The sequence below is a fragment of the Thalassophryne amazonica genome, chromosome 20, assembly GCF_902500255.1.
Source record: "Thalassophryne amazonica chromosome 20, fThaAma1.1, whole genome shotgun sequence".
NCBI classification, from domain to species: Eukaryota; Metazoa; Chordata; class Actinopteri; order Batrachoidiformes; family Batrachoididae; genus Thalassophryne; species Thalassophryne amazonica.
The window spans coordinates 17429055-17453768 of record NC_047122.1 but is presented as its reverse complement, the minus strand read 5'-3'; the positions used below and the strand labels follow the sequence as shown (position 1 = coordinate 17453768).

The following is a 24714-nucleotide window of genomic DNA, read 5'->3' as shown; positions in this document are numbered from 1 at the left end:
GACCTGAAGAGGGCAAAGCACCTTTTTCCGTTCAAGAACCATGGCCTCGGATTTGGAGGTGCTGATTTTCATGCCGGACGCTTCACACTCGGCTGCAAACCACCCCAGTACATGCTGAAGGTCCTGATTTGACGAAGCCAACAGAACCACATCGTCCGCAAACAGCAGAGACGAGATTCTGTGGTTCCCAAACCAGACCCCATCTACACCCTGGCTGCGCCTAGAAATTCTGTCCATAAAAATAATGAACAGAACCGGTGACAAAGGGCAGCCCTGGCGGAGGCCAACGTGCACTGGAAACAGGTTTGACTTACTACCGGCAAAGCGAACCAAGCTCCTGCTGCGGTTGTACAGGGACCGGATAGCCCTTAGCAAAGGACCCCGGACCCCGTACTCCTGGAGCACCCCCCACAGGGTGCCCCGAGGGACACGGTCGAACACCTTCTCCAGATCCACAAAACATATGTGGACTGGTCGGGCGAACTCCCATGAGCCCTCGAGCATCCGATGGAGTGTGTAGAGCTGGTCCAGTGTGCAGCAACCAAGAAGAAAACCACACTGCTCCTCCTGAATCCAAGGTTCGACCATCGGTCGAATTCTCCTCTCCAGTACTCTGGAATCGACCTCACCAGGGAGGCTGAGGAGTGTGATCCCCCTATAGTTGGAACACACCCTCCGGTCCCCCTTCTTAAACAGAGGGACCACCACCCCAGTCTGCCAGTCCAGAGGCACTGTCCCCGATTGCCACGCGATGTTGCAGAGGCGTGTCAGCCAAGACAGTCCCACAACATCCAGAGACTTAAGGTACTCAGGATGGATTTCATCCACCCCAGGAGCCTTGCCACCGAGGAGCTTTCTAACCACCTCAGTGACTTCGGCCTGGGTAATGGATGAGTCCGCCTCTGAGTCCCCAGTCTCTGCTTCCTCTTCGGAAGACGTGACGATGAGACTGAGGAGATCCTTGAAGTATTCTTTCCACCGCCCGACAACATCCCCAGTCAAGTCCAACAGCTCCCCACCTGCACCATAAACAGTGCTGGTGGAGAGCTGCTTCCGCCTCCTGACGCGCCGGACAGTTTGCAAGAATCTCTTCAAGCCCGACTCATAGTCCTCCTCCATGGCCTCCCTGAACTCCTCCCAGACCCGAGTTTTTGCCTCTGCGACCACATGGGCTGTGGCACGCTTGGCCTGCTGGTACCTGTCAGCTGCCTCCAGGGTCCCACCTACCAACAAAGATAAGTAGGAGTCCTTCTTCAACTTGACGGCATCCCTTACTTCCGGCGTCCACCACTGGGTTCGGGCTTGCCACCGCGACACGCACCAGAGACCTTGCGACCACAGCTATGAGCAGCTGCATCAACAATGGAGGTGGAGAACATGGTCCACTCGGACTCCATGTCTCCAACCTTCCCCGGGATCTGGGAGAAGCTCTCCTGGAGGTGGGAATTGAAGACCTCGCTGACAGAGGGTTCCGCCAGTCGTTCACAGCAGACCCTCACGATACGTTTGGGCGTATCCTGCTTATATCTGTATGATATAATCTTGTCCATGATTACAGCTTTCAGGTTTCCCATAGAATGCGATGGGAAATATTGTCCTTTTGGTTTGTTTCTATAGTAAGTAAGTCCCTTCGGCTGGAAGGGACCCACCCCTGGACCCACCACCCCTGGACTGTAATCAATTTTCTGGGATATTAGTTTACAGAAGGCACTATCAGATAGTAAATGTTTATCAGATTTCTGGGGGGGAGGGGGGGTGTTACAACTTATAAAGAGGAAATTCAATATCCAGTAACACAGGGGCATGATCAGATTCAATTATGGTGGAATATTCGGCTTTCCTAACATATGGAAAAAGGGTTTGATCGATAAAAAAGTAATCTTTTCTAGTATATGAATGATGCACCAGGGAAATGAAAAAGAATGACTTCTTTTGTGGAAATAAAAAACGCCAAGGGTCAACACTCCCTATTTGATGCATGAAAGTCGCGAGCAACTTAGCCATCTTTGAAGTGTTCATGACTTCGGGGGTAGAACAACCATTTTTTATAAAGTCCTCATTGTCCCAGTTTGGAGCATAAGAGGAAGAGGAGCCCAGGTACCATTACAAATCTTCCTTGTGGATCTGAAATAATAGCGGTTGCATTAAACTGAATATTCTTATGTACCAATATGGCTGTTCCACATGTTCTTGTGTTAAAATTTGAATGGAACACTTACCCAACCCACCCTTTTTTTAGTCTGTTCTGATCTTTTACCAGCAGGTGAGTGTTTAGCTAAAATTGGAAATATAATAACAACACGAAAAGTTATTAAGACAAAAATTATACCTTCATAGACGTTGTTTCTGAGTGCAGGTGAAAATAAGATTTGCAGAAATCTAGAAGTGTAACCCAAACCCTCTTTAACAACAAAATTAAAATCAGAACTAAGCCTATTCTTGTCCCTCTCCCTGAGACAAGCTGCAGGCTACATGCTATATCCATACAGCTTCTGAGTCCTTCTACTCAGGAGGGCCCCCAGTATCATTAAAATAACCAGTCTGAGAACCTTCTCATATTTAGACTGAAAAACAAACAGGCTGGACTAGAGCAATTGTATGTATGTAATGGTTAAGTGAAATGTCTCTAGAACAGATAATCACACATAAGAGAGAACACATAAACTGAAACAGCAAACAGATTACTGTATAACAGGGAATTTATTGATAAAAACTTAAATCTAAAATAAGTTCAGCTGTAACATCAGTCAGTGTCCGTACTATAAATCACGAGGATGTGAACTTCTCATCATAGAACCTCTGAGCTTCATCAGGCGAGATGAGCTTCAGCACCATGACCCACAGCCGGGCTGGGTACAGCAGGTGGAACTTCACGTTCTTCTGGCAGAGGGCTCATTTCACGCTGTTGAACGCGGCCTGTTTCTTGGCCAGTGCAGTGCTAACATCCTGATACACGGATAGTGACACCCTGATATTTCAGCTCATGTTTTCGGGTCCAGAGCAGGACAGCCTCTTTCTGTTGGAATTTGGAAAAGTAGACCAGGAACGTGCAGCGGGATTTCCCATGGCCAGTCCTGAAGGTCAGGGTCCGATGGGCTCTCTCCAATTCCGGTGGTGCAGGAAAGATGTCAGGGCCCGTAATGTGCATCAACAACTCTTCGTGAACTTGACTGGATCTTTACCATCCTTGCTGCCTTCAAGGATGTTTATTATGGGGAGGTTGGTTCTCTGTGAACGGTTATCGAGGTCATCCACTCTATCCTGGAGAGATTGGTTTTGGGTTTGAAGCTCAATGATGGTCAACTCTGCTGCTGCTAAACATTCAAAATTGTCACCAGCTACAGACTCCACGGAGGTAAGGCACTTTTGAAAAGAGTCCGCTGTTGTTTTAAGTGAATCTAGTGAGGCCTTTAGTGGTTTAACTGCTTCTTGGATCAAGAATGAGATGTCATCCCACTGTTTTGCAAATTCTGCAGACAGTTGGTCTATGGCAGTGGGCACAGAAGTTGCGAGTTCTTCAGATGTTGAAGCTTTGGTTGATATCAGTGGGTTGCTAGCCGCAAACGATGTTAGTCAATTTAAGGTTCTTATTGGTAATGATTGGTAAAATAAAAAAGTAGCAGAAAGTGAACCAGGAGCCCTCTGGAGTGTGTCTCCCCTACATCTGGCATCTGGAAGTCCCTGGTGTTCAACACTCAAACCTCATTTCTCCTTAGCTCCCGTCTTAAGCCAACCAAATCTGGACCGCCAATTCATTGTGGAGGTTGATGCCTCTGACATCGGGATTGAAGGCATCCTGTCCCATTGAGCTGAGGGTGACAACCATCGGCATCCTTGTGCCTACTTCTCCCGGTATCTGACTCCCGCAGAACAGAACTATGATGTGGGCAAACGGGAACTCCTGGTGGTCAAGGAGGCAATGGAGGAGTGGAGACACTGGCGAGAAGGTACTGCAGTTCTGTTCCTTGTTTGGACTGGCTGCAAAATTTTTGCTTACACCCAGTCTGCCAAATGCCTAAACTCCAGGCAGGCCAGGTGGTCACTCTTCTTTGGACAATTCAACTTCACCATCATCTACTGTCCACATTCAAAGAACACTAAACCCGATCCACTGTCCAGTCAGTTCTGTCCCACAGACCAACCCACATCTCCAGACCGGATCCTGCCCACAGACGTTGTTCTGGGTGTCCTCTCCTGGGATATAGAGAGAGTCATCCGAAAGGCTTAACGTCAACATCCAGATCCTGGAGACGGCAGTTTGTACCTTCTGAAGCCCGCTCAAAACTCACCTGCCATTCCGGAATACATTGGACTCTGGATATAGTTCATCGCCATTTCTGGTGGCCCACGGTTCAGGCCAATGTGAAGAACTTTATTCAGGCATGCACCATCTGCGCCAGGGGCAAGTCACATCACCAACTTCCAGCCAGTTTCGTCCGGCCCCTGCTGATGCCCCTGGTGTCAGATCTGCCTGGACTTCATCACTAGACTGCCTCCCTCTCGTGTCACACCACAGTCCTCACCATTGTAGACAGATTCTCCAAGGCAGCACATTTTGTGGCCCTGCCAAAGCTACCATTTGCCCAGGAGACCACTGACCTCCTAGTCCACCATGTGTTCCAACTACATGGCATACCAGTGGATGTTTAGGACCAAGGAACCCAGTTCACCTCCCAGGTATGACAGACATTATGCTCAGCTCTTGGGGCCTCGGTCAGTCTCTCATCCATGTTCCATCCACAGATCAACAGCCAAGCGGAACAGGCAAATAAAGAACTTGAGTCCACCCTCCAATGTGTCACATCTTCCCATGCATCGTCCTGGAGTACTCATCTGCCATGGGTGGAGTACGCCCCAACTCACAAGTCAGCTTTGCTGACACTTTTCTCATTACCTTGTTGATGTACCTTTGGCAGCAATTACAGCCTCAAGTCTTCTAGAATATGATGCCACAAGCTTGGTGCAGTTTTGTCCATTCCTCTTTGCAGTACCTCTCAAGCTCCATTAGGTTGGAGGGGGAGCGTCGGTGCACAGTCATTTTCAGATCTCTCCAGAGATGTTCAGTTGGATTCAGGTCTGGGCTCTGGCTGAGCCACTCAAGGACATTCACAGAGTTGTCCTGAAGCCACTGCTTTGATATCTTGGCTGTGTGCTTAGAGTCATTGTCCTCCTGAAAGGTGAACTGTCGCCCCAGTCTGAGACCAGGAGTGCTCTGGAGCAGGTTTTCATTCAGGATGTCTCTGTGCATTGCTGAATTCATCTGAAAAACATCCTCACACCATGATGCTGCCACCACCATGCTTCACTGTTGGGACGGTGCCTGGTTCCCTCCAAACTTGACTGCTGGCATTCATGCCAAAGAGTTCAATCTTCTACTGGTGTCATCAGTGGCAAACTCCAGGTGGGCTGCCATGTTCCTTTTACTAAAGAGTGGCTTCTGTCTGGCCACTCTATCATACAGGCATGATTGGTGGATTGCTGCAGAGGTTGTCTTTCTGGAAGGTTCTCCTCTCTTCACAGAGGAATGCTGGAACTCTGACAGAGTGATCATCAGGTTCTTGGTCACCTCCCCGACTAAGGCCCTTCTCCCCCGATTGTTCACTTTAGACGTGTGGCCAGTTCTCGGAAAAGTCTTTGTGCAAACTTCTTCCGTTTACAGATGATGGAGTCCACTGAGCTCATTGGGACATTCAAAGCAGCAGAAATTGCTTAGACTTCATGCTTGGTTTGTGCTCTGACATGCACTGTCAACTGTGGGACCTTATATGTAGACAGGTGTGTGTCTTCCCAAATCATGTCCAATCAACTGAATTTACCCCAGGTGGACTCCAATAAAGCTGTAGAAACATCTCAAGGATGATCAGTGGAAACAGGATGCACCTAAGCTCAATTGTGAGCTTCATGGCAAAGGCTGTGAATACTTATGTACATGTGATTTCTTAGTTTTTTATTTTTAATAAATTGGCAAAAGTCTCAAAAATAAACTTTTTTTCACATTGTCATTATGTAAAAAAATGAATTTCATCCCTTTTGGAATAAGGCTGTATCATAACAAAATGTGGAAAAAGTGAAGTGCTGTGAATTCAGAATGCACTGTACTTGGCACTTTAGTATTTGCACACTGGTTTTTAATGTAACTATTTTTACAGGGTTGCAAATTTTATAGATAGCATTATCTTTTTGGCTGTTTTAATCATTCTTTGATTTAGTAGTTTTATCAGTGGTGCATCTGTCTTTTTGTGTCATTTGTCACTTTCTGCTCTGTAGCATGTAGCACTTATGTCCAAGAATAAAATTTAGAAAAATTTCCCAGTGGGGACAATAAAGTACATTTGATTTGACTTGATTTGATTGACTTGCATATGCTTTTTGAATCTTGTGTTTCATTTGGTTGTTGTCCAGCTAATGATACAAAAAGCATTTGATAACATAAACATAACTGTTAAAATAAAACTAAAACAATTGACATAAGTGAAGATCGGTGTGCAGTATGTAAACCCTTAAACCAGCTACACACCAGAGCTGAGTCCAGTCAGTTTGCAGGAGACGGCTGCTGTCAGATGCAGGTGGGCACACAGTCATGCATCAGCATCTGTGCACATGGTTAAACATGTCTATACACAACTGTGTGCAAGGGTGCAGTGACAGGCAGACACTCATACGCTTAATGTCTCATTTAGTCGTAACATGGAATACAACATGTTTCCTCTTTATTTACATAGAATTTGTTTTCAGGTTGCTTCACTCAGGCAGCATGTGTGTGTTTGTACATGGCAGCTGCATGTTATTCATGGTCTCCTGCTCTATTTACAGGCTATAAAAATGGCTGTGTAAATACCTAATCGTCCACAGCCGGTGGTGCATACTGAAATAAAGCATGTGGAGCTGCAGCTTTGCTTTGGATAAATGCAAATATCACATTGTTTCCATATGATTTCTATCTTAAGTTTATTCTGCTTGACTGGTGTTGTGACAGGGGCGTAACCCACAGTAAGGGGGCCCTGATGGGTGCCCAGAGAGATGGATGTTACTGCCAAGAACTAAATCGACATTAAACAATCACATAATAATAGTCAGTTGTGTTGACCTGTTTTATTTGAATTGAAGGAGTTTACAAGGCTACGAAAACATTTGTGCCCACTTGAGCTTGTAGACATTTGATTTTTTTTTTACAGCATCAATTAAAAAAAATACAAAAATACAAAATTCAGACATCTTTTATTAGAATTTGTAAAATTATGCCTTTTAAATGTACTCCACAGACTATATAACAGTGACACTAACAGAACATGACACCACATATACAACTCTAACAATGATTGTAATTCTTAAATGGATAACGCAAAATTTTTGTTCGACCCTTGGATTAAAGCTGGAATGCTACACTACAGCTACGCCATGAAACACAGTGGCAGATTTACAAAAACTCATTGTCCAAATACTTATGTAACTGACTGTATTTTTCTGTCCATCCATTCATGATCCATCCATCCACTTTATTTTACAGAGTATATTGGATTCCCCAAAGCCTTGGAATATGACCTTTTATGCACAAATCACTATATATATATATATATATATATATATATATATATATATATATATATATATATATATATATATATATATATATATATATATATATATAAAACTCAATTATATATAAAATATTATTACATATTAATAACATATATTGCACCCTAATTATTTTTTATGACGTGACTGTGATTAATGCCTAGCCAGGTGATCCTCAAAATCCTGCATGCACCCCTGTTATTCCCCACACCATCACGTCCCATTTGGAGGTGTCAAATGACAGTGCTTTGCCCATCACTGACCTTTTGCATAGTCACAGCAATGGAATTGTTGGCATAGCGGGCATGGTAACACAGTGGGTGCAGCTCTTAATAGGGATCTGCTCTGTGCTGGAACCAAAAATAGGTGGAGGGGTGAGTTTAAGGTGACTGAGTAAGATGGTCTGTGAGCATGAGTGAGGTCCTCGCGTCTACCAAACAGCAGTATCAGCCTGGGCACTGAATGGCAATCATCCAGGCAGACAGCTGGCCCACCGACATCTCCTGACTGCAGCCATCTATATGCTGCAGTAGGGTTATGTATACATATATATGTGCATCCCAATGGCCTTTTCCAGTGGGAACAGCTTGGAGAAATGGCAAAATTGAAGCCTGCAGCCTTTCTTTCTCTGCCTGTGTGGATAATGTATTGCACAACAATAATCCTAACACTTGATGCAATGCCTTAAACTATTTTTATTACCCACCCGTTGTAAAGCCAGAAGGGGGAATATATAGAATTACACTCCATTTTGGTGTCAGTCACACTTTCTTCTGCACATAATAACTTGAACAAAATTGAGCTGCTTTTGACCAAATTCCAACTGAACACCCAGAATCAATTTCTCATGCACCAGTTTGAATTTAAGCATAATCAGGTTTCACTAAAACCCTTAAATGACTAACTACATATTGCTTATTGGCATTTATTATCTCCTGGTGAACATAGCTTCCCCCCGCCCAAGTATCAGCTGGTTCTTAACAGGGCGATAGTCACCCAAATCCAAATGTAACAGCACAGTTTGATCAGCAACACAGCTGGATGCTTTAATTTATTTATTGTATCAGAAGACAAAACATACAGTGAATAACTCCCCATTTATCTACTAAAGCGGTCAAGACAACACGAAGCCAGCTGAATCCCATGGTTCAAATGCTCGGTACATGAATGAATTTCAATAAATATGAAATTTTAAGATAAAAATTTGTCACAAGTCCAATATTTCCAGAGTGTTTGAATGCAGCAACGATGGCTCTTGTTTCATCTGCGACCGTGACACATGTAACTCATGAGCAGGGCGTGCTGCGTCAGCCTGCGCACAGCAGCGCAGGGATACCGCATCCAAAGAAGAAGCAGGCTGTCCGGCTCTACTTTCCGCCGGCATCGTCTGCGCCAGTCGTGACGCTGATGTCCGACGCCTCACCGTCATTTTAACATTTTATCACTAAACAGCGAGCTCTTTTCATTCTCATCCGAACGGCCTGCTGCTTCGCCAAGGTGTCCGATGAAACGTTGCCTTTGTCAACTTACCCGACGCCCGCTGTGCTGAGAAAATGACATTTTAGGGCATTTCGTTAGCTAACTGCGGTTAATTGATTAGTCATCGCGGCGTTAGCTAGCGTCTAGTAAGAAATATTTTTTCCTCTTAAAAATCAGACAAAAGCCTTTTTTCTGTCCCCTCTGCCTGCCTTAAAGCTGCTTGTTCTGGTTGAATCCAGCTTAAAATCAATTCATCCTCTGAGGAAACCTGAGTGACTGCGCTGAGATGGGGGTAAGAGCAGATTTTATGTCCAAACGTTGTAAAATGTTCATGCTGCTTAAGTTTATCTTTGGTTTTGATAGTATGTTAAGTGAAGGGTTAAAACGTATGGAGGCTCTGGCGTGATGTTAGAATGACATTGAACGCTGGATCAGATAGCTGTCACTGTCAGGTCGTAAAATTATTCCACCGCCTCGCTCTGTACGTTATCCTAAATTTAACTAAACCTCTTGTGAAATTAGTTAGAATATATTATATTATTGCATAAATTACCGTTTGCAGGCTACGCAATGTTGGAAAAGGTAAATGCGACAGATCCGTGGTTCAATCTGCCGCATCCACGGTGTTAATATTTCTCCAGGTCCAAATCTGTAAATAATTTGTGATGGTGAAACTGAAACCTCTCCAACCATAGGGATGTTTGACATCCGAAATATTTGCTTTCCTGATGTTTTACAGCACGCACACTAATTTTTAAGTCTTTGTCAGATTTGTAATATATATGTAATACATATGTAATATAACAGTGGTACTAAACGAGGGAATGCGCCCAATAAATCGAGTGATGTCATATTTTAACAGGAAGCAGGCGTGTTTTCAACACGTAATAGTGGAGCTGTGGCTGAATCGCTGCATCCGTCCACATCCAGAAAGATTACTGGCGCACATCTGGCACCCAACAGATTCACAACTCGTGAATACATTATAAAATTCATTAGAATTATTCAGTAGGTCTTTAGAAGAGTTCAACTGATTGTTGCAATACAGGGAAACCGTAGAATTACACAAGAACCTCTGCAGCAAATTGCTGCTGAAATCCGCAGCCTGGACTGCAGAATATGGTGTCAATCCTGTCTGACTGCAGTAACTCCTAATCATCAAATGCATGGCCTAAATTTTGTGTCAGAGGCTTTTTTATATCCATGCTGATACTATGAAGTCATTGAATCATTTCATTTGGATTAGCTATGAAAAAACCCCTGAAGAATAAATGTAGAGATCAAAGCTGTTGAAGCTTTTAATTATTTATTCAGTCCAGTCTGCATTTTAGTTAATTTTTTTTAATGTTGGGCAGCACATTGCTTCAGTGGTTAGCACTGTTGCTAAGTGCTGTGTGAAGTGCCTTGAGGCAGTTTTGTTGTGATTTGGCGCTATGTAAATGAAATAATATACAAATAGTGACTGGTTTGGAGGGCAGCATAATGGAATGTTACCCCAAGGGATCACTGTTGCCCAAGGCCGAAGGCCGCGGGCAACAATGATCCCCAAGGGGTGACACCATTATGCTGCCCAATAAACCAGTCACCATTTGTTTTATTATACATCTGTGTAGTTAATAAATTTATACATCTGTGTAGTTAATAAATTTATCTTTACAATTATGTGAAAAATTTGCTAAGTCATTTCCCATTCAAACTCAGCATTCTCCATAATGTCAGTACTCTTATCCTTAAGGTACCTGGATATCTCATACCGTAGTGAGTTCATGGTACTGTGTTTCAGCCTCTGGCCAGACTTGGAGCACAGCAGTGGGGAGCTTCTCGAACTCGTCGGGTGAAACACCATGCAAATCTTTCCCGTCGTCCTTCACTAAAAACTCCTTAAACAGTTCGGAACATTTCTTGATACCTTTCATGGTACTCTCACTGTCTTTCATGGATAGAAGAGCATTCATCCCATCAGTATACATGATGTCTTGACGTAGAGAGAGAGAGAGAGAGATGAGTAGTCGTCTGCGGCGCATCACCACTGCGCATGCGTGAGACATTGTTGCCCTGTTATGACAAAATCAGTCTGCAATCATAATGTTGCCGGAAATGGTGCAGAATCAGTCAATAATGTAGCTATTGTTAACTTTGGATGATTTATTGTGAAAAGTATTGCAATTATTACGTGCAAATCAGCCAATCAGAACAAAGGATTTCAGTCAGATGTATAATAAATTGAATTGTGGCCTCACAGTAAGAAGGTTGTGGGATCACTTCCCGCCTGTTCCTTTCTGTGTGGAGTTTGCATGTTCCCCCTGTGTTTGTGCAACCCATTCTCATGGCAGTTCATGAGACTAGGTTAAGAAAAGTACATTAATCTATGGGTTTGCGGCGGGGGCACAGAAATGGGGCACTTTTTGTGATGAGGGCACAAATGAATTTCGTGATGGGGGAAGGAAATGTGCGGTGTGACGGGGGTGGGGTCTGGGGCAGTTAGGGTTTGGGGAGGGTAGACACTTACTCTATGGTTTTGGTTAGAGTTAGGAGTAGGGGAGGATTATAATAGGAAAATAAAAAACCGTGTCACGAAAATGGGGTATGTTTCGTGATGGGGCACAAAACAAAACAAAACAAAAAAAAAAACATGAGACTGGGCTGGTCTGTGTGGGTTCCCTCTGGGTGATCCGGGCTTCCTCCCTCTTCTAAGGATATGCAGGTTAGGTGACCCTGTGACTCTAAATAATATAAATAATTAGGCCATAGGTGTACATGCAAGTGTGAATGAGTTTGTTTGTCTCTATGCGGCCCTGTGATAGACTGGCATCCTGTCCAGGCTATACCCTGCCTCACACCCTATGACTGCTGGGATAGACACCCCCCGGCCGCTTTTTGATTGGGGTAAGCCAGTTTAGAAAATTGATAAATGTTACCCCTTCCCCTAACTATAACCTAATAACCCTACCCCTTCCCCTAACAATACCCCCCCCCCCGCCGACACCTTCATGTCACCTCGCATTTCGTGCTCCCATCACAAAATGAAATCATGCTCTCGTCAGGAAATGCGCCACATTTTCATTATGGAGCATGGACCACAGATTAATTTACATTTCATGATGCCATTACGAAATGGTGTGAGATTGGGTTAGAATGGGAGGCAGTCATTGCCTGCTTTTGCACCAGGAATTTCACAAAGTCATAGATTTTTCAGGTCATGAAGAATTTCGTGTTCCAGAACTTGTGATGCCATTCTGTCACTTTACTGCTGTATTGTTACAGTTTGAATTAGTGAGATTTTGTGCTTTTTTCCTGTCCTCTGTATGATGATATTTTGATGCCTTCCATTCAAAAGTGTCATGCGGTTGGTTCATTAGCATCCACTCTTGTCATGTGCGGCTCATCTTTTGAAGGAAGATGTAAAGTATATTGTCCTTGCTCCACATTGTTTTGGCATGAGAGATCATTTAGACTGAGTCCTGAAAACAGTGCTGCTGGGTCATGTTTGTAATGCTGTCCACTAGATTGCCGCAAGGGAAAACTGCACGCAACTCTGAGTATTGCATCAGAGAGTGGTGTTCGTACGCATGCTGGGAGAGTGGAAACTCCCTTGTGCAATCTGTGGGAAGGGTGAGGCGAGGGAGGATTTGTGTGAAATGGGCAGTGGGAGTGGGGGAAGCCTGGAGGACACCAAAGGGAAGCTCAGATGTCCATGTAACTGAGGCCACCTGATCCAGCTCAGACAATCAACATCGTTAGAATATAAGAATAAAAAAAGCAGAAATGAAACAAAGGACAGCCACTCAGGCAGGAAGATCCAATTGGTGAAATCTTCACAAAACTTGTAATTGGTGTGAGATAATGGAGAGACAGAAGAACTGAGAAGCCTATCTCTGTGATGAGTCACCCAGAGATGACATGGAAGAATTGATGCTGGAACTCTTCACACAAAAGGAGAGGGCAAAAGCTGCATGTGAGGAGAAAAAAAGTGTTCCATTCTTTGACAATCAATAAAGCACTTACAAGCGTTTGTAACTCCAGAAAGAAGATCAAGTCTGTGATACGTGATGTTCTACTGTGAGATTTAATGAAAATAATTAAGTACTGCATCGTCAACAGTGTACAGTGCATCCGGGAAAGCATTCACAGCACTTCACGTTTTCCACATTTTGTTGTGTTATTCCAAAAATGGAATACATTCATTTCTTCCCTCAAAATTCTACGCAGAAACACCCCATAATGATAACATGATTTTTAATATTTGCAAATTTATTTAAACAAAAAAACTAGGAAATTATATGAACGTAAGTATTCACATCCTTTGCTCAATACTTTGTTGATGCAATTTTGCCAGCAATTACAGTCTCAAGTCTTCTGGAATATGATGCCACAAGCTTGGTGCACCTATCTTTAGGCAGTTTTGTCCATTCTTCTTTGCAGCACTTCTCAAGCACCATCAGATTGGATGGAGACTGTTGGTGCACAGCCATTTTCATATATCTCCAGAGATATTCAATCAGATTCAGTTCTAGGCTCTGGCTGGGCCACTCAAGGACATTCACAGAGTTGTCCTGAAGGCACACCTTTCATGTCTTGGCTGTGTGCTTAGAGTCATGAAAGATGAACTGTCGCCCTAGTCTGAGGTTGAGTGCTCTGGGCCAGGTGTTTATCTTGGATGCCTCTGTACATTGCTGTATTCATCTTTCCCTCAATCCTGACTAGTTTCCCTGTGCTGCTGCTGAAAAATATTCCCACAGCATGATGCTGCCACCACCTGGTTTCCTCCAAACATGACGCCTGGCATTCACGCCAAAGAGTTCAATCTTCATGCCATCAGACCATTATGTTTCTCATGGTCTAACGGTCCTTCAGGTGCCTAGTGGCAAACTCCAGGCAGGCTGCCATGTGCCTTTTTTAAGGATTCACTTCCGTCTGGCCAATCCACCACATAGGCCTGATTGGCGAAGAGATGGTTGTCCTTCTTGAAGGTTCTCTCTCCACAGAGCAATGCCAGAGCTCTGACAGAGTGACCATCAGGTTCTTGGACTCCTCCCTGACCTAGGCCCTTCTCCCCCCATCATTCAGTTTAGATGGGCCTAGGAAGAGTACTGGTGGATCTGAACTTCTTCCATTTACAGATTATAGAGGCCACTGTGCTTAATGGGACCTTCACAGCAGCAAAAATATTTCTGTACCCTTCCCCAGATTTGTGCCTTGAGACAATCCTGTCTCAGAGGTCTGCAGACAATTCCTTTGACTTCATGCTTGGTTTGTGTTCTGACATGCACTGTAAACTGTGGGACCTTATTTGTAGACAGGTATGTGGACATGATTTGGAAAGGCAGTTGACTGAATTTACCCAGGTGGAGTAAAACTGAGCTGTAGAAACATCTCAAGGACGATCCGTAGAAACAAGATGCACCTGGCAAAGGCTGTGAATACTTATGTACAAGTGATTTCTTATTTTTTTAATTTTTTTTTATGAATTTGCAAAAATCTCAATCTTTTTTCACATTGTCATTATGGGGAATGAGTAGAATTTTGAGGGAAAATTTAATTTAATCAATTTTAGAATTAGGCTGTGACATGCCAAAATGTGGGAAAAGTGAAGCACTGTGAATACTTTATGGATTCACTGTATGGTCGTCTGATGCAAAGGCCAAGTCTACACAAAAATGTCCAATGATGGAACAAGACATGACAAGAGCAATCAGAGATTTCTGACATCTGCCAATCCGGATTCGGATAACCTCCAAAATTCAATGGAGTCTTCCATGCCCTAATATCTATCTGTGGTGCAAATTTGGTGAGAATGCGTGAAGTAGTTCTGAAGTAATCCTTCAAAGCCTACATAAAGGGAATTCTTGATCCAGAATCCGGATCACCTAAAAAAATTTAGGCGAGTCTTCCATGCCCTAATATCTGTCTACAGTAGTGTTCAGAATAATAGTAGTGCTATGTGACTAAAAAGATTAATCCAGGTTTTGAGTATATTTCTTATTGTTACATGGGAAACAAGGTACCAGTAGATTCAGTAGATTCTCACAAATCCAACAAGACCAAGCATTCATTATATGCTCACTCTTAAGGCTATGAAATTGGGCTATTAGTACAAAAAAAGTAGAAAAGGGGGTGTTCACAATAATAGTAGTGTGGCATTCAGTCAGTGAGTTCGTCAGTTTTGTGGAACAAACAGGTGTGAATCAGGTGTCCCCTATTTAAGGATGAAGCCAGCACCTGTTGAACATGCTTTTCTCTTTGAAAGCCTGAGGAAAATGGGACGTTCAAGACATTGTTCAGAAAAACAGCGTAGTTTGATTAAAAAGTTGATTGGAGAGGGTAAAACTTATACGCAGGTGCAAAAAATTATAGGCTGTTCATCTACAGTGATCTCCAATGCTTTAAAATGGACAAAAAAAACCAGAGACGCGTGGAAGAAAATGGAAAACAACCATCAAAATGGATAGAAGAATAACCAGAATGGCAAAGGCTCACCCATTGATCAGCTCTAGGATGATCAAAGACAGTCTGCAGTTACCTGTAAGTGCTGTGACAGTTAGAAGACGCCTGTGTGAAGCTAATTTATTTGCAAGAATCCCCTGCAAAGTCCCTCTGTTATAAAAGACGTGCAGAAGAGGTTACAATTTGCCAAAGAACACATCAACTAGCCTAAAGAGAAATGGAGGAATATTTTGTGGACTGATGAGAGTAAAATTCTTCTTTTTGGGTCCAAGGGCTGCAGACAGTTTGTGAGACGACCCCCAGCCTCTGAATTTGAGCCACAGTTCACAGTGAAGACAGTGAAGCATGGTGGTGCAAGCATCATGATATGGGCATGTTTCTCCTACTATGGTGTTGGGCCTATATATCGCATACCAGGTATCATGGATCAGTTTGGATATGTCAAAATACTTGAAGAGGTCATGTTGCTTTATGCTGAAGAGGACATGCCCTTGAAATGGGTGTTTCAACAAGACAATGACCCCAAGCACACTCATAAATGAGCAAAATCTTGCACACTAGTAACCGAGCAAAATCATGGTTCCTAACCAACAAAATTAATGCCTTGCAGATGTGAAGAAATCATGAAAAACTGTGGTTATACAACTAAATACTAGTTTAGTGATTCAGAGGATTGCTAAAAAAGCAGTTTGAACATAATAGTTTCGAGTTTGTAGCGTCAACAGTAGATGCTACAACCCCTGGCAAAAATTATGGAATCACCGGCCTCGGAGGATGTTCATTCAGTTGTTTAATTTTGTAGAAAAAAAGCAGATCACAGACATGACACAAAACTAAAGTTATTTCAAATGGCAACTTTCTGGCTTTAAGAAACACTATAAGAAATCAAGAAAAAAATTGTGTCAGTCAGTAACGGTTACTTTTTTAGACCAAGCAGAGGGAAAAAAATATGGACTCACTTAATTCTGAGGAATAAATTATGGAATCACCCTGTAAATTTTCATCCCCAAAACTAACACCTGCATCAAATCAGATCTGCTCATTAGTCTGCATCTAAAAAGGAGTGATCAAACCTTGGAGAGCTGTTGCACCAAGTGGACTGACAGGAATCATGGCTCCAACACGAGAGATGTCAATTGAAACAAAGGAGAGGATTATCAAACTCTTAAAAGAGGGTAAATCATCATGCAATGTTGCAAAAGGTGTTGGTTGTTCACAGTCAGCTGTGTCTAAACTCTGGACCAAACCCAAACAACATGGGAAGGTTGTTAAAGGCAAACATACTGGTAGACCAAGGAAGACATCAAAGCGTCAAGACAGAAAACTTAAAGCAATATGTCTCCACAATCGAAAATGCACAACAAAACAAATGAGGAACAAATGGGAGGAAACTGGAGTCAACGTCTGTGACCAAACTGTAAGAAACGGCCTAAAGGAAATGGGATTTACATACAGAAAAGCTAAACGAAAGCCATCATTAACACCTAAACAGAAAAAAACAAGGTTACAATGGGCTAAGGAAAAGCAATCGTTGACTGTGGATGACTGGATGAAAGTCATATTCAGTGATGAATCTCGAATCTGCATTGGGCAAGGTGATGATGCTGGAACTTTTGTTTGGTGCCGTTCCAATGGGAATTATAAAGATGACTGCCTGAAGAGAACATGTAAATTTTCACAGTCATTGATGATATGGGGCTGCATGTCAGGTAAAGGCACTGGGGAGATGGCTGTTACATCATCAATAAATGCACAAGTTTATGTTGATATTTTGGACACTTTTCTTATCCCATCAATTGAAAGGATGTTTGGGGATGATGAAATCATTTTTCAATATGATAATGCATCTTGCCATAGAGCAAAAACTGTGAAAACATTCCTTGCAAAAAGACACACAGGGTCAATGTCATGGCCTGCAAATAATCCGGATCTTAATCCAACTGAAAATCTTTGGTGGAAGTTGAAGAAAATGGTCCATGACAAGGCTCCAACCTGCAAAGCTGATCTGGCAACAGCAATCAGAGAAAGTTGGAGCCAGATTGATGGAGAGTACTGTTTGTCACTCATTAAGTCCATGCCTCAGAGACTGCAAGCTATTATAAAAGCCAGAAGTGGTGCAACAAAATACTAGTGATGTGTTGGAGCGTTCTTTTGTTTTTCATGATTCCATAATTTATTCCTCAGAATTGAGTGATTCCATATATTTTTTCCCTCTGCTTGGTCTGAAAAGGTAACCGTTACTGACTGCCACAATTTTTTTTTCCTGATATCTTATAGTGTTTCTTAAAGCCAGAAAGTTGCCATTTGAAATGACTTTAGTTTTGTGTTATGTCTGTGATCTGCTTTTTTCTACAAAATTAAACAACTGAATGAACATCCTCCGAGGCCGGTGATTCCATAATTTTTGCCAGGGGTTTTACTATTATTGTGAACACCCCCTTTTCTACTTTTTTTTTACTAATAGCCTAATTTCATAGCCTTAAGAGTGTGCATATCATGAATGCTTGGTCTTGTTGGATTTGTGAGAATCTACCGAATTTACTGGTACCTTGTTTCCCATGTAACAATAAGAAATATACTCAAAACCTGGATTAATCTTTTTACTCACATAGCACTACTATTATTCTGAACACTACTGTATGTTGAAAATTTGGTGAGAATCCATGAAGTAGTTTTGATGTAATCCTTCAAAGCCTATATAAAGTGAAATCTTGATCCAGAATCTGGATCCAGATCCATATCACTTCCAAAATTTAATGGAGTCTTCCATGGCCTAATATGTATCCATCCATCCATCCATTTTCTTCTGCTTCCGCATCTCGCAGCCGAGAGATGTAATCCTTCCAGCGTGTCCTGGGTCTTCCCCGGGGCCTCCTCCCAATGGGACGTGCCCGGAACACCTCTCCAGCGAGGCGTCCAGGGGGCATCCGGAAAAGATGCCCGAGCCACCTCAACTGACTCCTTTCGACGTGGAGGAGCAGTGGCTCGACTCCGAGCTCCTCCTGAGTGACCCAGCTCCTCACCCTATCTCTAAGGGTGCGCCCAGCCACCCTGCGGAGGAAACTCATCTCGGCCGCTTGTACCCGCGAGCTCGTTCTTTCGGTCATGAGCCAAATCTCAATAGGTGAGGATCAGAACGTAGATCGATCAGTAAATTGAGAGCTTTGCCCCCCTACTCAGCTCTCTCTTCACCACGACGGTCCGATACAGCGACCGCATCACTGCAGATGCTGTACCGATCCGTCTATCGATCTCACGCTCCATCCGTCCCTCACTCGTGAACAAGACCCCAAGATACTTAAACTCCTCCACTTGAGGCAAGGACACTCCACCGACCTGAAGAGGGCAAAGCACCTTTTTCCGGTCGAGAACCATGGCCTCGGATTTGGATGGAGGTGCTGATTTTCATCCCAGACGCCTCACACTCGGCTGCAAACTGCCCCAGTGCACGCTGAATGTCCTGATTTGATGAAGCGAACAGAACCACATCGTCCATAAACAGCAGAGACGAGATTCTGTGGTTCCCAAACCAGACCCCTCTACACCCTGGCTGCGCGTAGAAATTCTGTCCATAAAAATAATGAACAGAACCGGTGATAAAGGGCAGCCCTGGCGGAGGCCAACATGCACTGGAAACAGGTTTGACTTACTACTGGCAATGCGAACCAAGCTCCTGCTGCGGTCGTACAGGGACCGGATAGCCCTTAGCAAAGGACCCCGGACCCCGTACTCCCGGAGCACTCCCCACAGGGTGCCCCGAGGGACACGGTCGAACGCCTTCTCCAGATCCACAAAACACATGTGGACTGGTTGGGCGAACTCCCATGAACCCTCAAGCACCCGATGGCGCGTGTAGAGCTGGTCCAGTGTGCTGCGACCAGGACGAAGACCACACTGCTCCTCCTGAATCCGAGGTTCGACCATCGGTCGAATTCTCCTCTCCAGTACTCTGGAATAGACCTTACCGGGGAGGCTGAGGAGTGTGATCCCCCTATAGTTGGAACACACCCTCCGGTCCCCCTTCTTAAACAGAGGGACCACCACCCCGGTCTGCCAATCCAGAGGCACTGTCCCCGATCGCCACGCGATGTTGGAGAGGCGTGTCAGCCAAGACAGTCCCACAACATCAAGAGACTTAAGGTACTCAGGACGGATTTCATCCACCCCAGGAGCCTTGCCACTGAGGAGCTTTCTAACCACCTCGGTGACTTCTGCCTGGGTAATGGATGAGTCCGCCTCTGGGTCCCCAGTCTCTGCTTCCTCTTCGGAAGACGTGACGATGGGATTGAGGAGATCCTCGAAGTACTCCTTCCACCGCCCAACAACATCCCCAGTCAGGGTCAACAGCTCCCCACCTGCACTGTAAACAGTGCCGGTGGAGAACTGCTTCCGCCTCCTGAGGCGTCTGACGGTTTGCCAGAATCTCTTCTGGCCTAATATTTATTCGTGGTGAAAATTTGGTGAGAATCCGTGAAGTAGTTATGACGTAATTCTTCAAAGCCTATATATAGTGAAACTTTATTCATATCATCTCCAAAATTTAATGGAGTCTCACATGACCTAATATGTATCAGTTTTGAAAATTTCATCAAAATTCGTGCAGTACTTTTGACATAAACCTGCTAAAAGTTATCCTTCAAAGCCTACATAAAGTAAAATGTGATCCAGGATCCGGATCACCTCCAAAATTTAATGGATTCTTCCATGGCCTAATATCTACCGGTGGTGAAAATTTGGTCGAATTGGCAAGTGTCAGTTAGGGATGGGATTCATCCGATCCCGGATTGGTATCGGGTTCTGATGCCGATGTAATTCACTTACCGGAAAATACCGATCCAACTCGCAACATTTTCCGATACCGGAGAAGAGAGCCACCATGAATCCTCTCAACTGCTGTTGTTTGCTCTCTGCTTGTTTACTGCTGACCGGGAGGAGAGGAGAGGGGAGGTGTTTGAGAGAGCTCTCTTCCGCAGTGTTCTAGCTGTGGTTAGCGGCATTTTTCTGCTCGGCTCTCGGATTCAAATTGTCTGTTCGTCAAGCATGGAATTACCAAAAAATTAACTGAATTGTTGCTGAAAATGTGTGCTAAAAAGTTAGCCGCTTCACTGTCCCGAGGGTGTAAAATGCTATGAAAAGCAGCTCATTGTGCTGCCAAGGAAGAGCTGAACAGAGATTCTGTCCGCTGAAAGGGAAAAAAAGTCGCCATTAAAATCCTGCGTGTGAGCGTCAATGGTGATACACTAATTTTACAGTTGAAAGGCTTTGTGTTTCCAAAAGTTTAAAGTTTGCGTAGCACGAACATAGTGAGAAAGAAAGAAAAAGAGAGATGGAGGGAGAGTGAAAGCGAGAGAAAGAGAGGCAGAAAGACAGAGGGGGAGAGAGAAAGACAGTGAGAGAGAGAGAGAGAGAGAGAGCAAAAGAGAGACAGAGGACTTCATTTTTACTCTAACACTTGTTTGACAATGTAAACATATGTCTCCCATATCAATAAAGCTCCATTGAAATTGAAAATTGAGAAGGAGAGACAGACAGACAGACAGACAGAGTGCTGTCTTTACTCTTTAAGTCTATAAAAATAAGGCTATAAAAATTTCTAAAAAATGTCTTTACTCTTTAAGTCTATAAAAATAAGGCTATAAAAATTTCTAAAAAATAAAAGTACTTAATTCTTTCACCAAAACAACAAATCTAGGCTTTTGTCTTAGATGCAAATTCTGGCAAATTGTAGCTGAGCTTTCAGGTCTCCTTTTAAAGAAAATTCTCATATAAAATCAACAATAATGAGAATAATAATATTAAAGCAAACAGCTCTGGTATCAGATCAGAAAGTATCGGTATCGGCAGATATCCAAATTCAGATATCAGGATCGGAAGTGAAAAATTGTGGATCGGTGCATCCCTAGTGTCAGTGCTCAACTTCATTTCCTACCTCTGTTACTGGGCACGTTCAGACTGCTCTGTCTGGTACATGCGAGATGTTTTTAATGGAAATGCATTACGATGTGAGCGAGGATCCATTTACGGTGTTTATTACATGGAAAACCATGCAAAAGCATTGGAGCTTTTGTCCCTTGAGTGCAAATATCCAGTGTATACGGTAATGGTTTAGGCGAGTCTTACTGTATATACCTTAAGAGACATAAGAAAATCTCCAGCATCAAGTTCTTCATATGATGGAATGATATTTATTGCACAAGACATAACAATCTACACTCAAAATATATCACATAGCTCTCTTGTTCTTATTTATTCATTCTAATAATAAAATAACAAAGTAAGGGTCATTCCATATGGACTCAACCAAAGTCCAGAAATCGCTCACGGTTACTGACTCAAGATTTACTTAAAAAAGTTGTTGTTGCCTCTACATGTATAATGAACACATGCAAAATTTTAGGAGGAAAATCTTATGGGTTTCTGAACTATGGGCCTTAAAAAAAGGGTTGTTACGCCTATTTTTAACATTCGTGAATTGCGTATGTTCCTGAGTAGCTACATTTTGATGCCAATATCTCTGAAACAAGCAAAGATATATGGCTGAGGTTTGCTTTTTTAATGTTGTGTCATGAGGAGCAAGCTTAGAAAACCTTGCACTTTGTCCTTGGAGCTCAAGTGCAGACACAGCACACATTATGTTCTGGAATGGCACCCAGCAGGCACTCATTTTTTTAGTCAAATCTGAGTCTGTTACCATTGGACCTGTAGTTGAATTCATATGGAATGACCCATAAGCATGTTTTAAAAATGCCTTATCAATTCCACTTAGTGCAACAGTGTGGTAGTAAACTAGAATAATCACAGTAATTAGTTTTTAGTTTTATTATTATAATAAATAAATAATCAAGGGGCTCTTCTAACCCCCAACAACTGATTGTAAACTATATTATACTCCAGTATAAGACTGATTTTAAACTTCAAAACTGTGTCAGAAGAATTTCAAATTGGTTTAAGACATACAGTTGAAGTTTTAGCTGATTTAAAGCTGATTTGCTTTTGGATGGATACTTGCAACAGAATAGTTTAAGTTGTGTTTCAATCCTTGAAGCAAGTGTTAACGTGTTTGCACAGTCATATAGTTTTCACTGCTTCCAGACAATGTCAACCAACAGCAATGTGTGGAACTTTTATCTAGTTGCGTTAGACCCCATTCAGACTGGGTTTGGCAGCCTAGCTCAAACCAAAATCGTAACTCAATCTGGTATGTGTGTGGGTGTGAGGTGAGTTGGGGGTGGGTGGGCCTGGGATCTGGATTTTGGACATGCGGTTCTAGCCACATTTGCGCTCAGACCTTGGTGAACCCCATAATCCATCTTAAATCTGAACAGTGCCATACAGATTCTGAAAAATACCAAATCTGTCTTAAACCAGATTTCAGACCAAATCTGGCTTGATTGGCAACCCCAGTTTGAACGGGATTTTAGAGACAAGTTGTTAAATTGTTCCACGTCAGTGCAGATGGGATTCAGGACACTTATAAAGAGTTTCAAATGACATTTTCTGGATTTTTATATTTCTAACCTAATTTAATTTGAAAGCTCAATAACTGAAAGGGATGTGGGTTTGATCCCAAATTGTACGTAGTAGTGTGGTTGGAAAAAAAAAACACTCCCCAAAAATTGATAGAAACCCTATGAAATATGGGGAACGGCTTTAGGAAAATAAGGACAAAAATGGTAATTGCTTTCTTGCAATTTGCCAAATTATACTGTGTGTGTGTGTGTGTGTGTGTCTTACTTGCCCTGCGAGTAAGAGTATCGGCAGTGCTTCTTCCCAGCCTGTTTTTATTCTTTTATTTTCTTTTTGTTTTTATATACGAGGGAAAGCTGAAGAGTTCTAAGGCTCACTATGATGCAGTTGTGGAATTAAACCAGTTTAGAGTTATTTTTCAACATAGTCCCCTTTTAGCTCCACACACTTGTTTGACAATGTAAACATATGTCTCCCATATCAATAAAGCTCCATTGAAATTGAAAATTGAGAAGGAGAGACAGACAGACAGACAGAGAGAGTGCTGTCTTTACTCTTTAAGTCTATAAAAATAAGGCTATAAAAATTTCTAAAAAATGTCTTTACTCTTTAAGTCTATAAAAATAAGGCTATAAAAATTTCTAAAAAATAAAAGTACTTAATTCTTTCACCAAAACATCAAATCTAGGCTTTTGTCTTAGATGCAAATTCTGGCAAATTGTAGCTGAGCTTTCAGGTCTCCTTTTAAAGAAAATTCTCATATAAAATCAACAATAATGAGAATAATAACATTAAAGCAAACAGCTCTGGTATCAGATCAGAAAGTATCGGTATCGGCAGATATCCAAATTCAGATATCAGGATCGGAAGTGAAAAATTGTGGATCGGTGCATCCCTAGTGTCAGTGCTCAACTTCATTTCCTACCTCTGTTACTGGGCACGTTCAGACTGCTCTGTCTGGTACATGCGAGATGTTTTTAATGGAAATGCATTACGATGTGAGCGAGGATCCATTTACGGTGTTTATTACATGGAAAACCATGCAAAAGCATTGGAGCTTTTGTCCCTTGAGTGCAAATATCCAGTGTATACGGTAATGGTTTAGGCGAGTCTTACTGTATATACCTTAAGAGACATAAGAAAATCTCCAGCATCAAGTTCTTCATATGATGGAATGATATTTATTGCACAAGACATAATCTACACTCAAAATATATCACATAGCTCTCTTGTTCTTATTTATTCATTCTAATAATAAAATAACAAAGTAAGGGTCATTCCATATGGACTCAACCAAAGTCCAGAAATCGCTCACGGTTACTGACTCAAGATTTACTTAAAAAAGTTGTTATTGCCTCTACATGTATAATGAACACATGCAAAATTTTAGGAGGAAAATCTTATGGGTTTCTGAACTATGGGCCTTAAAAAAAAGGGTTGTTGCGCCTATTTTTAACATTCGTGAATTGCGTATGTTCCTGAGTAGCTACATTTTGATGCCAATATCTCTGAAACAAGCAAAGATATATGGCTGAGGTTTGCTTTTTTAATGTTGTGTCATGAGGAGCAAGCTTAGAAAACCTTGCACTTTGTCCTTGGAGCTCAAGTGCAGACACAGCACACATTATGTTTTGGAATGGCACCCAGCAGGCACTCATTTTTTTAGTCAAATCTGAGTCTGTTACCATTGGACCTGTAGTTGAATTCATATGGAATGACCCATAAGCATGTTTTAAAAATGCCTTATCA

General features: G+C 42.6%; 1 protein-coding gene across 1 annotated transcript in view; it reads left to right on the top strand.

Moving 5' to 3' along the window:
* Positions 1 to 8920: 8920 nt before the first annotated feature.
* The window catches only part of atp1a3a (ATPase Na+/K+ transporting subunit alpha 3a), a 100315-nt gene continuing 84521 nt past the window's right edge, over positions 8921 to 24714 (top strand). Inside the window, exon 1 of the mRNA XM_034161491.1 lies at positions 8921 to 9346. Coding sequence (XP_034017382.1) covers positions 9341 to 9346 — 6 coding nt within the window. The 5' untranslated portion in view covers positions 8921 to 9340. The remainder of the gene's footprint in view (positions 9347 to 24714) is intronic.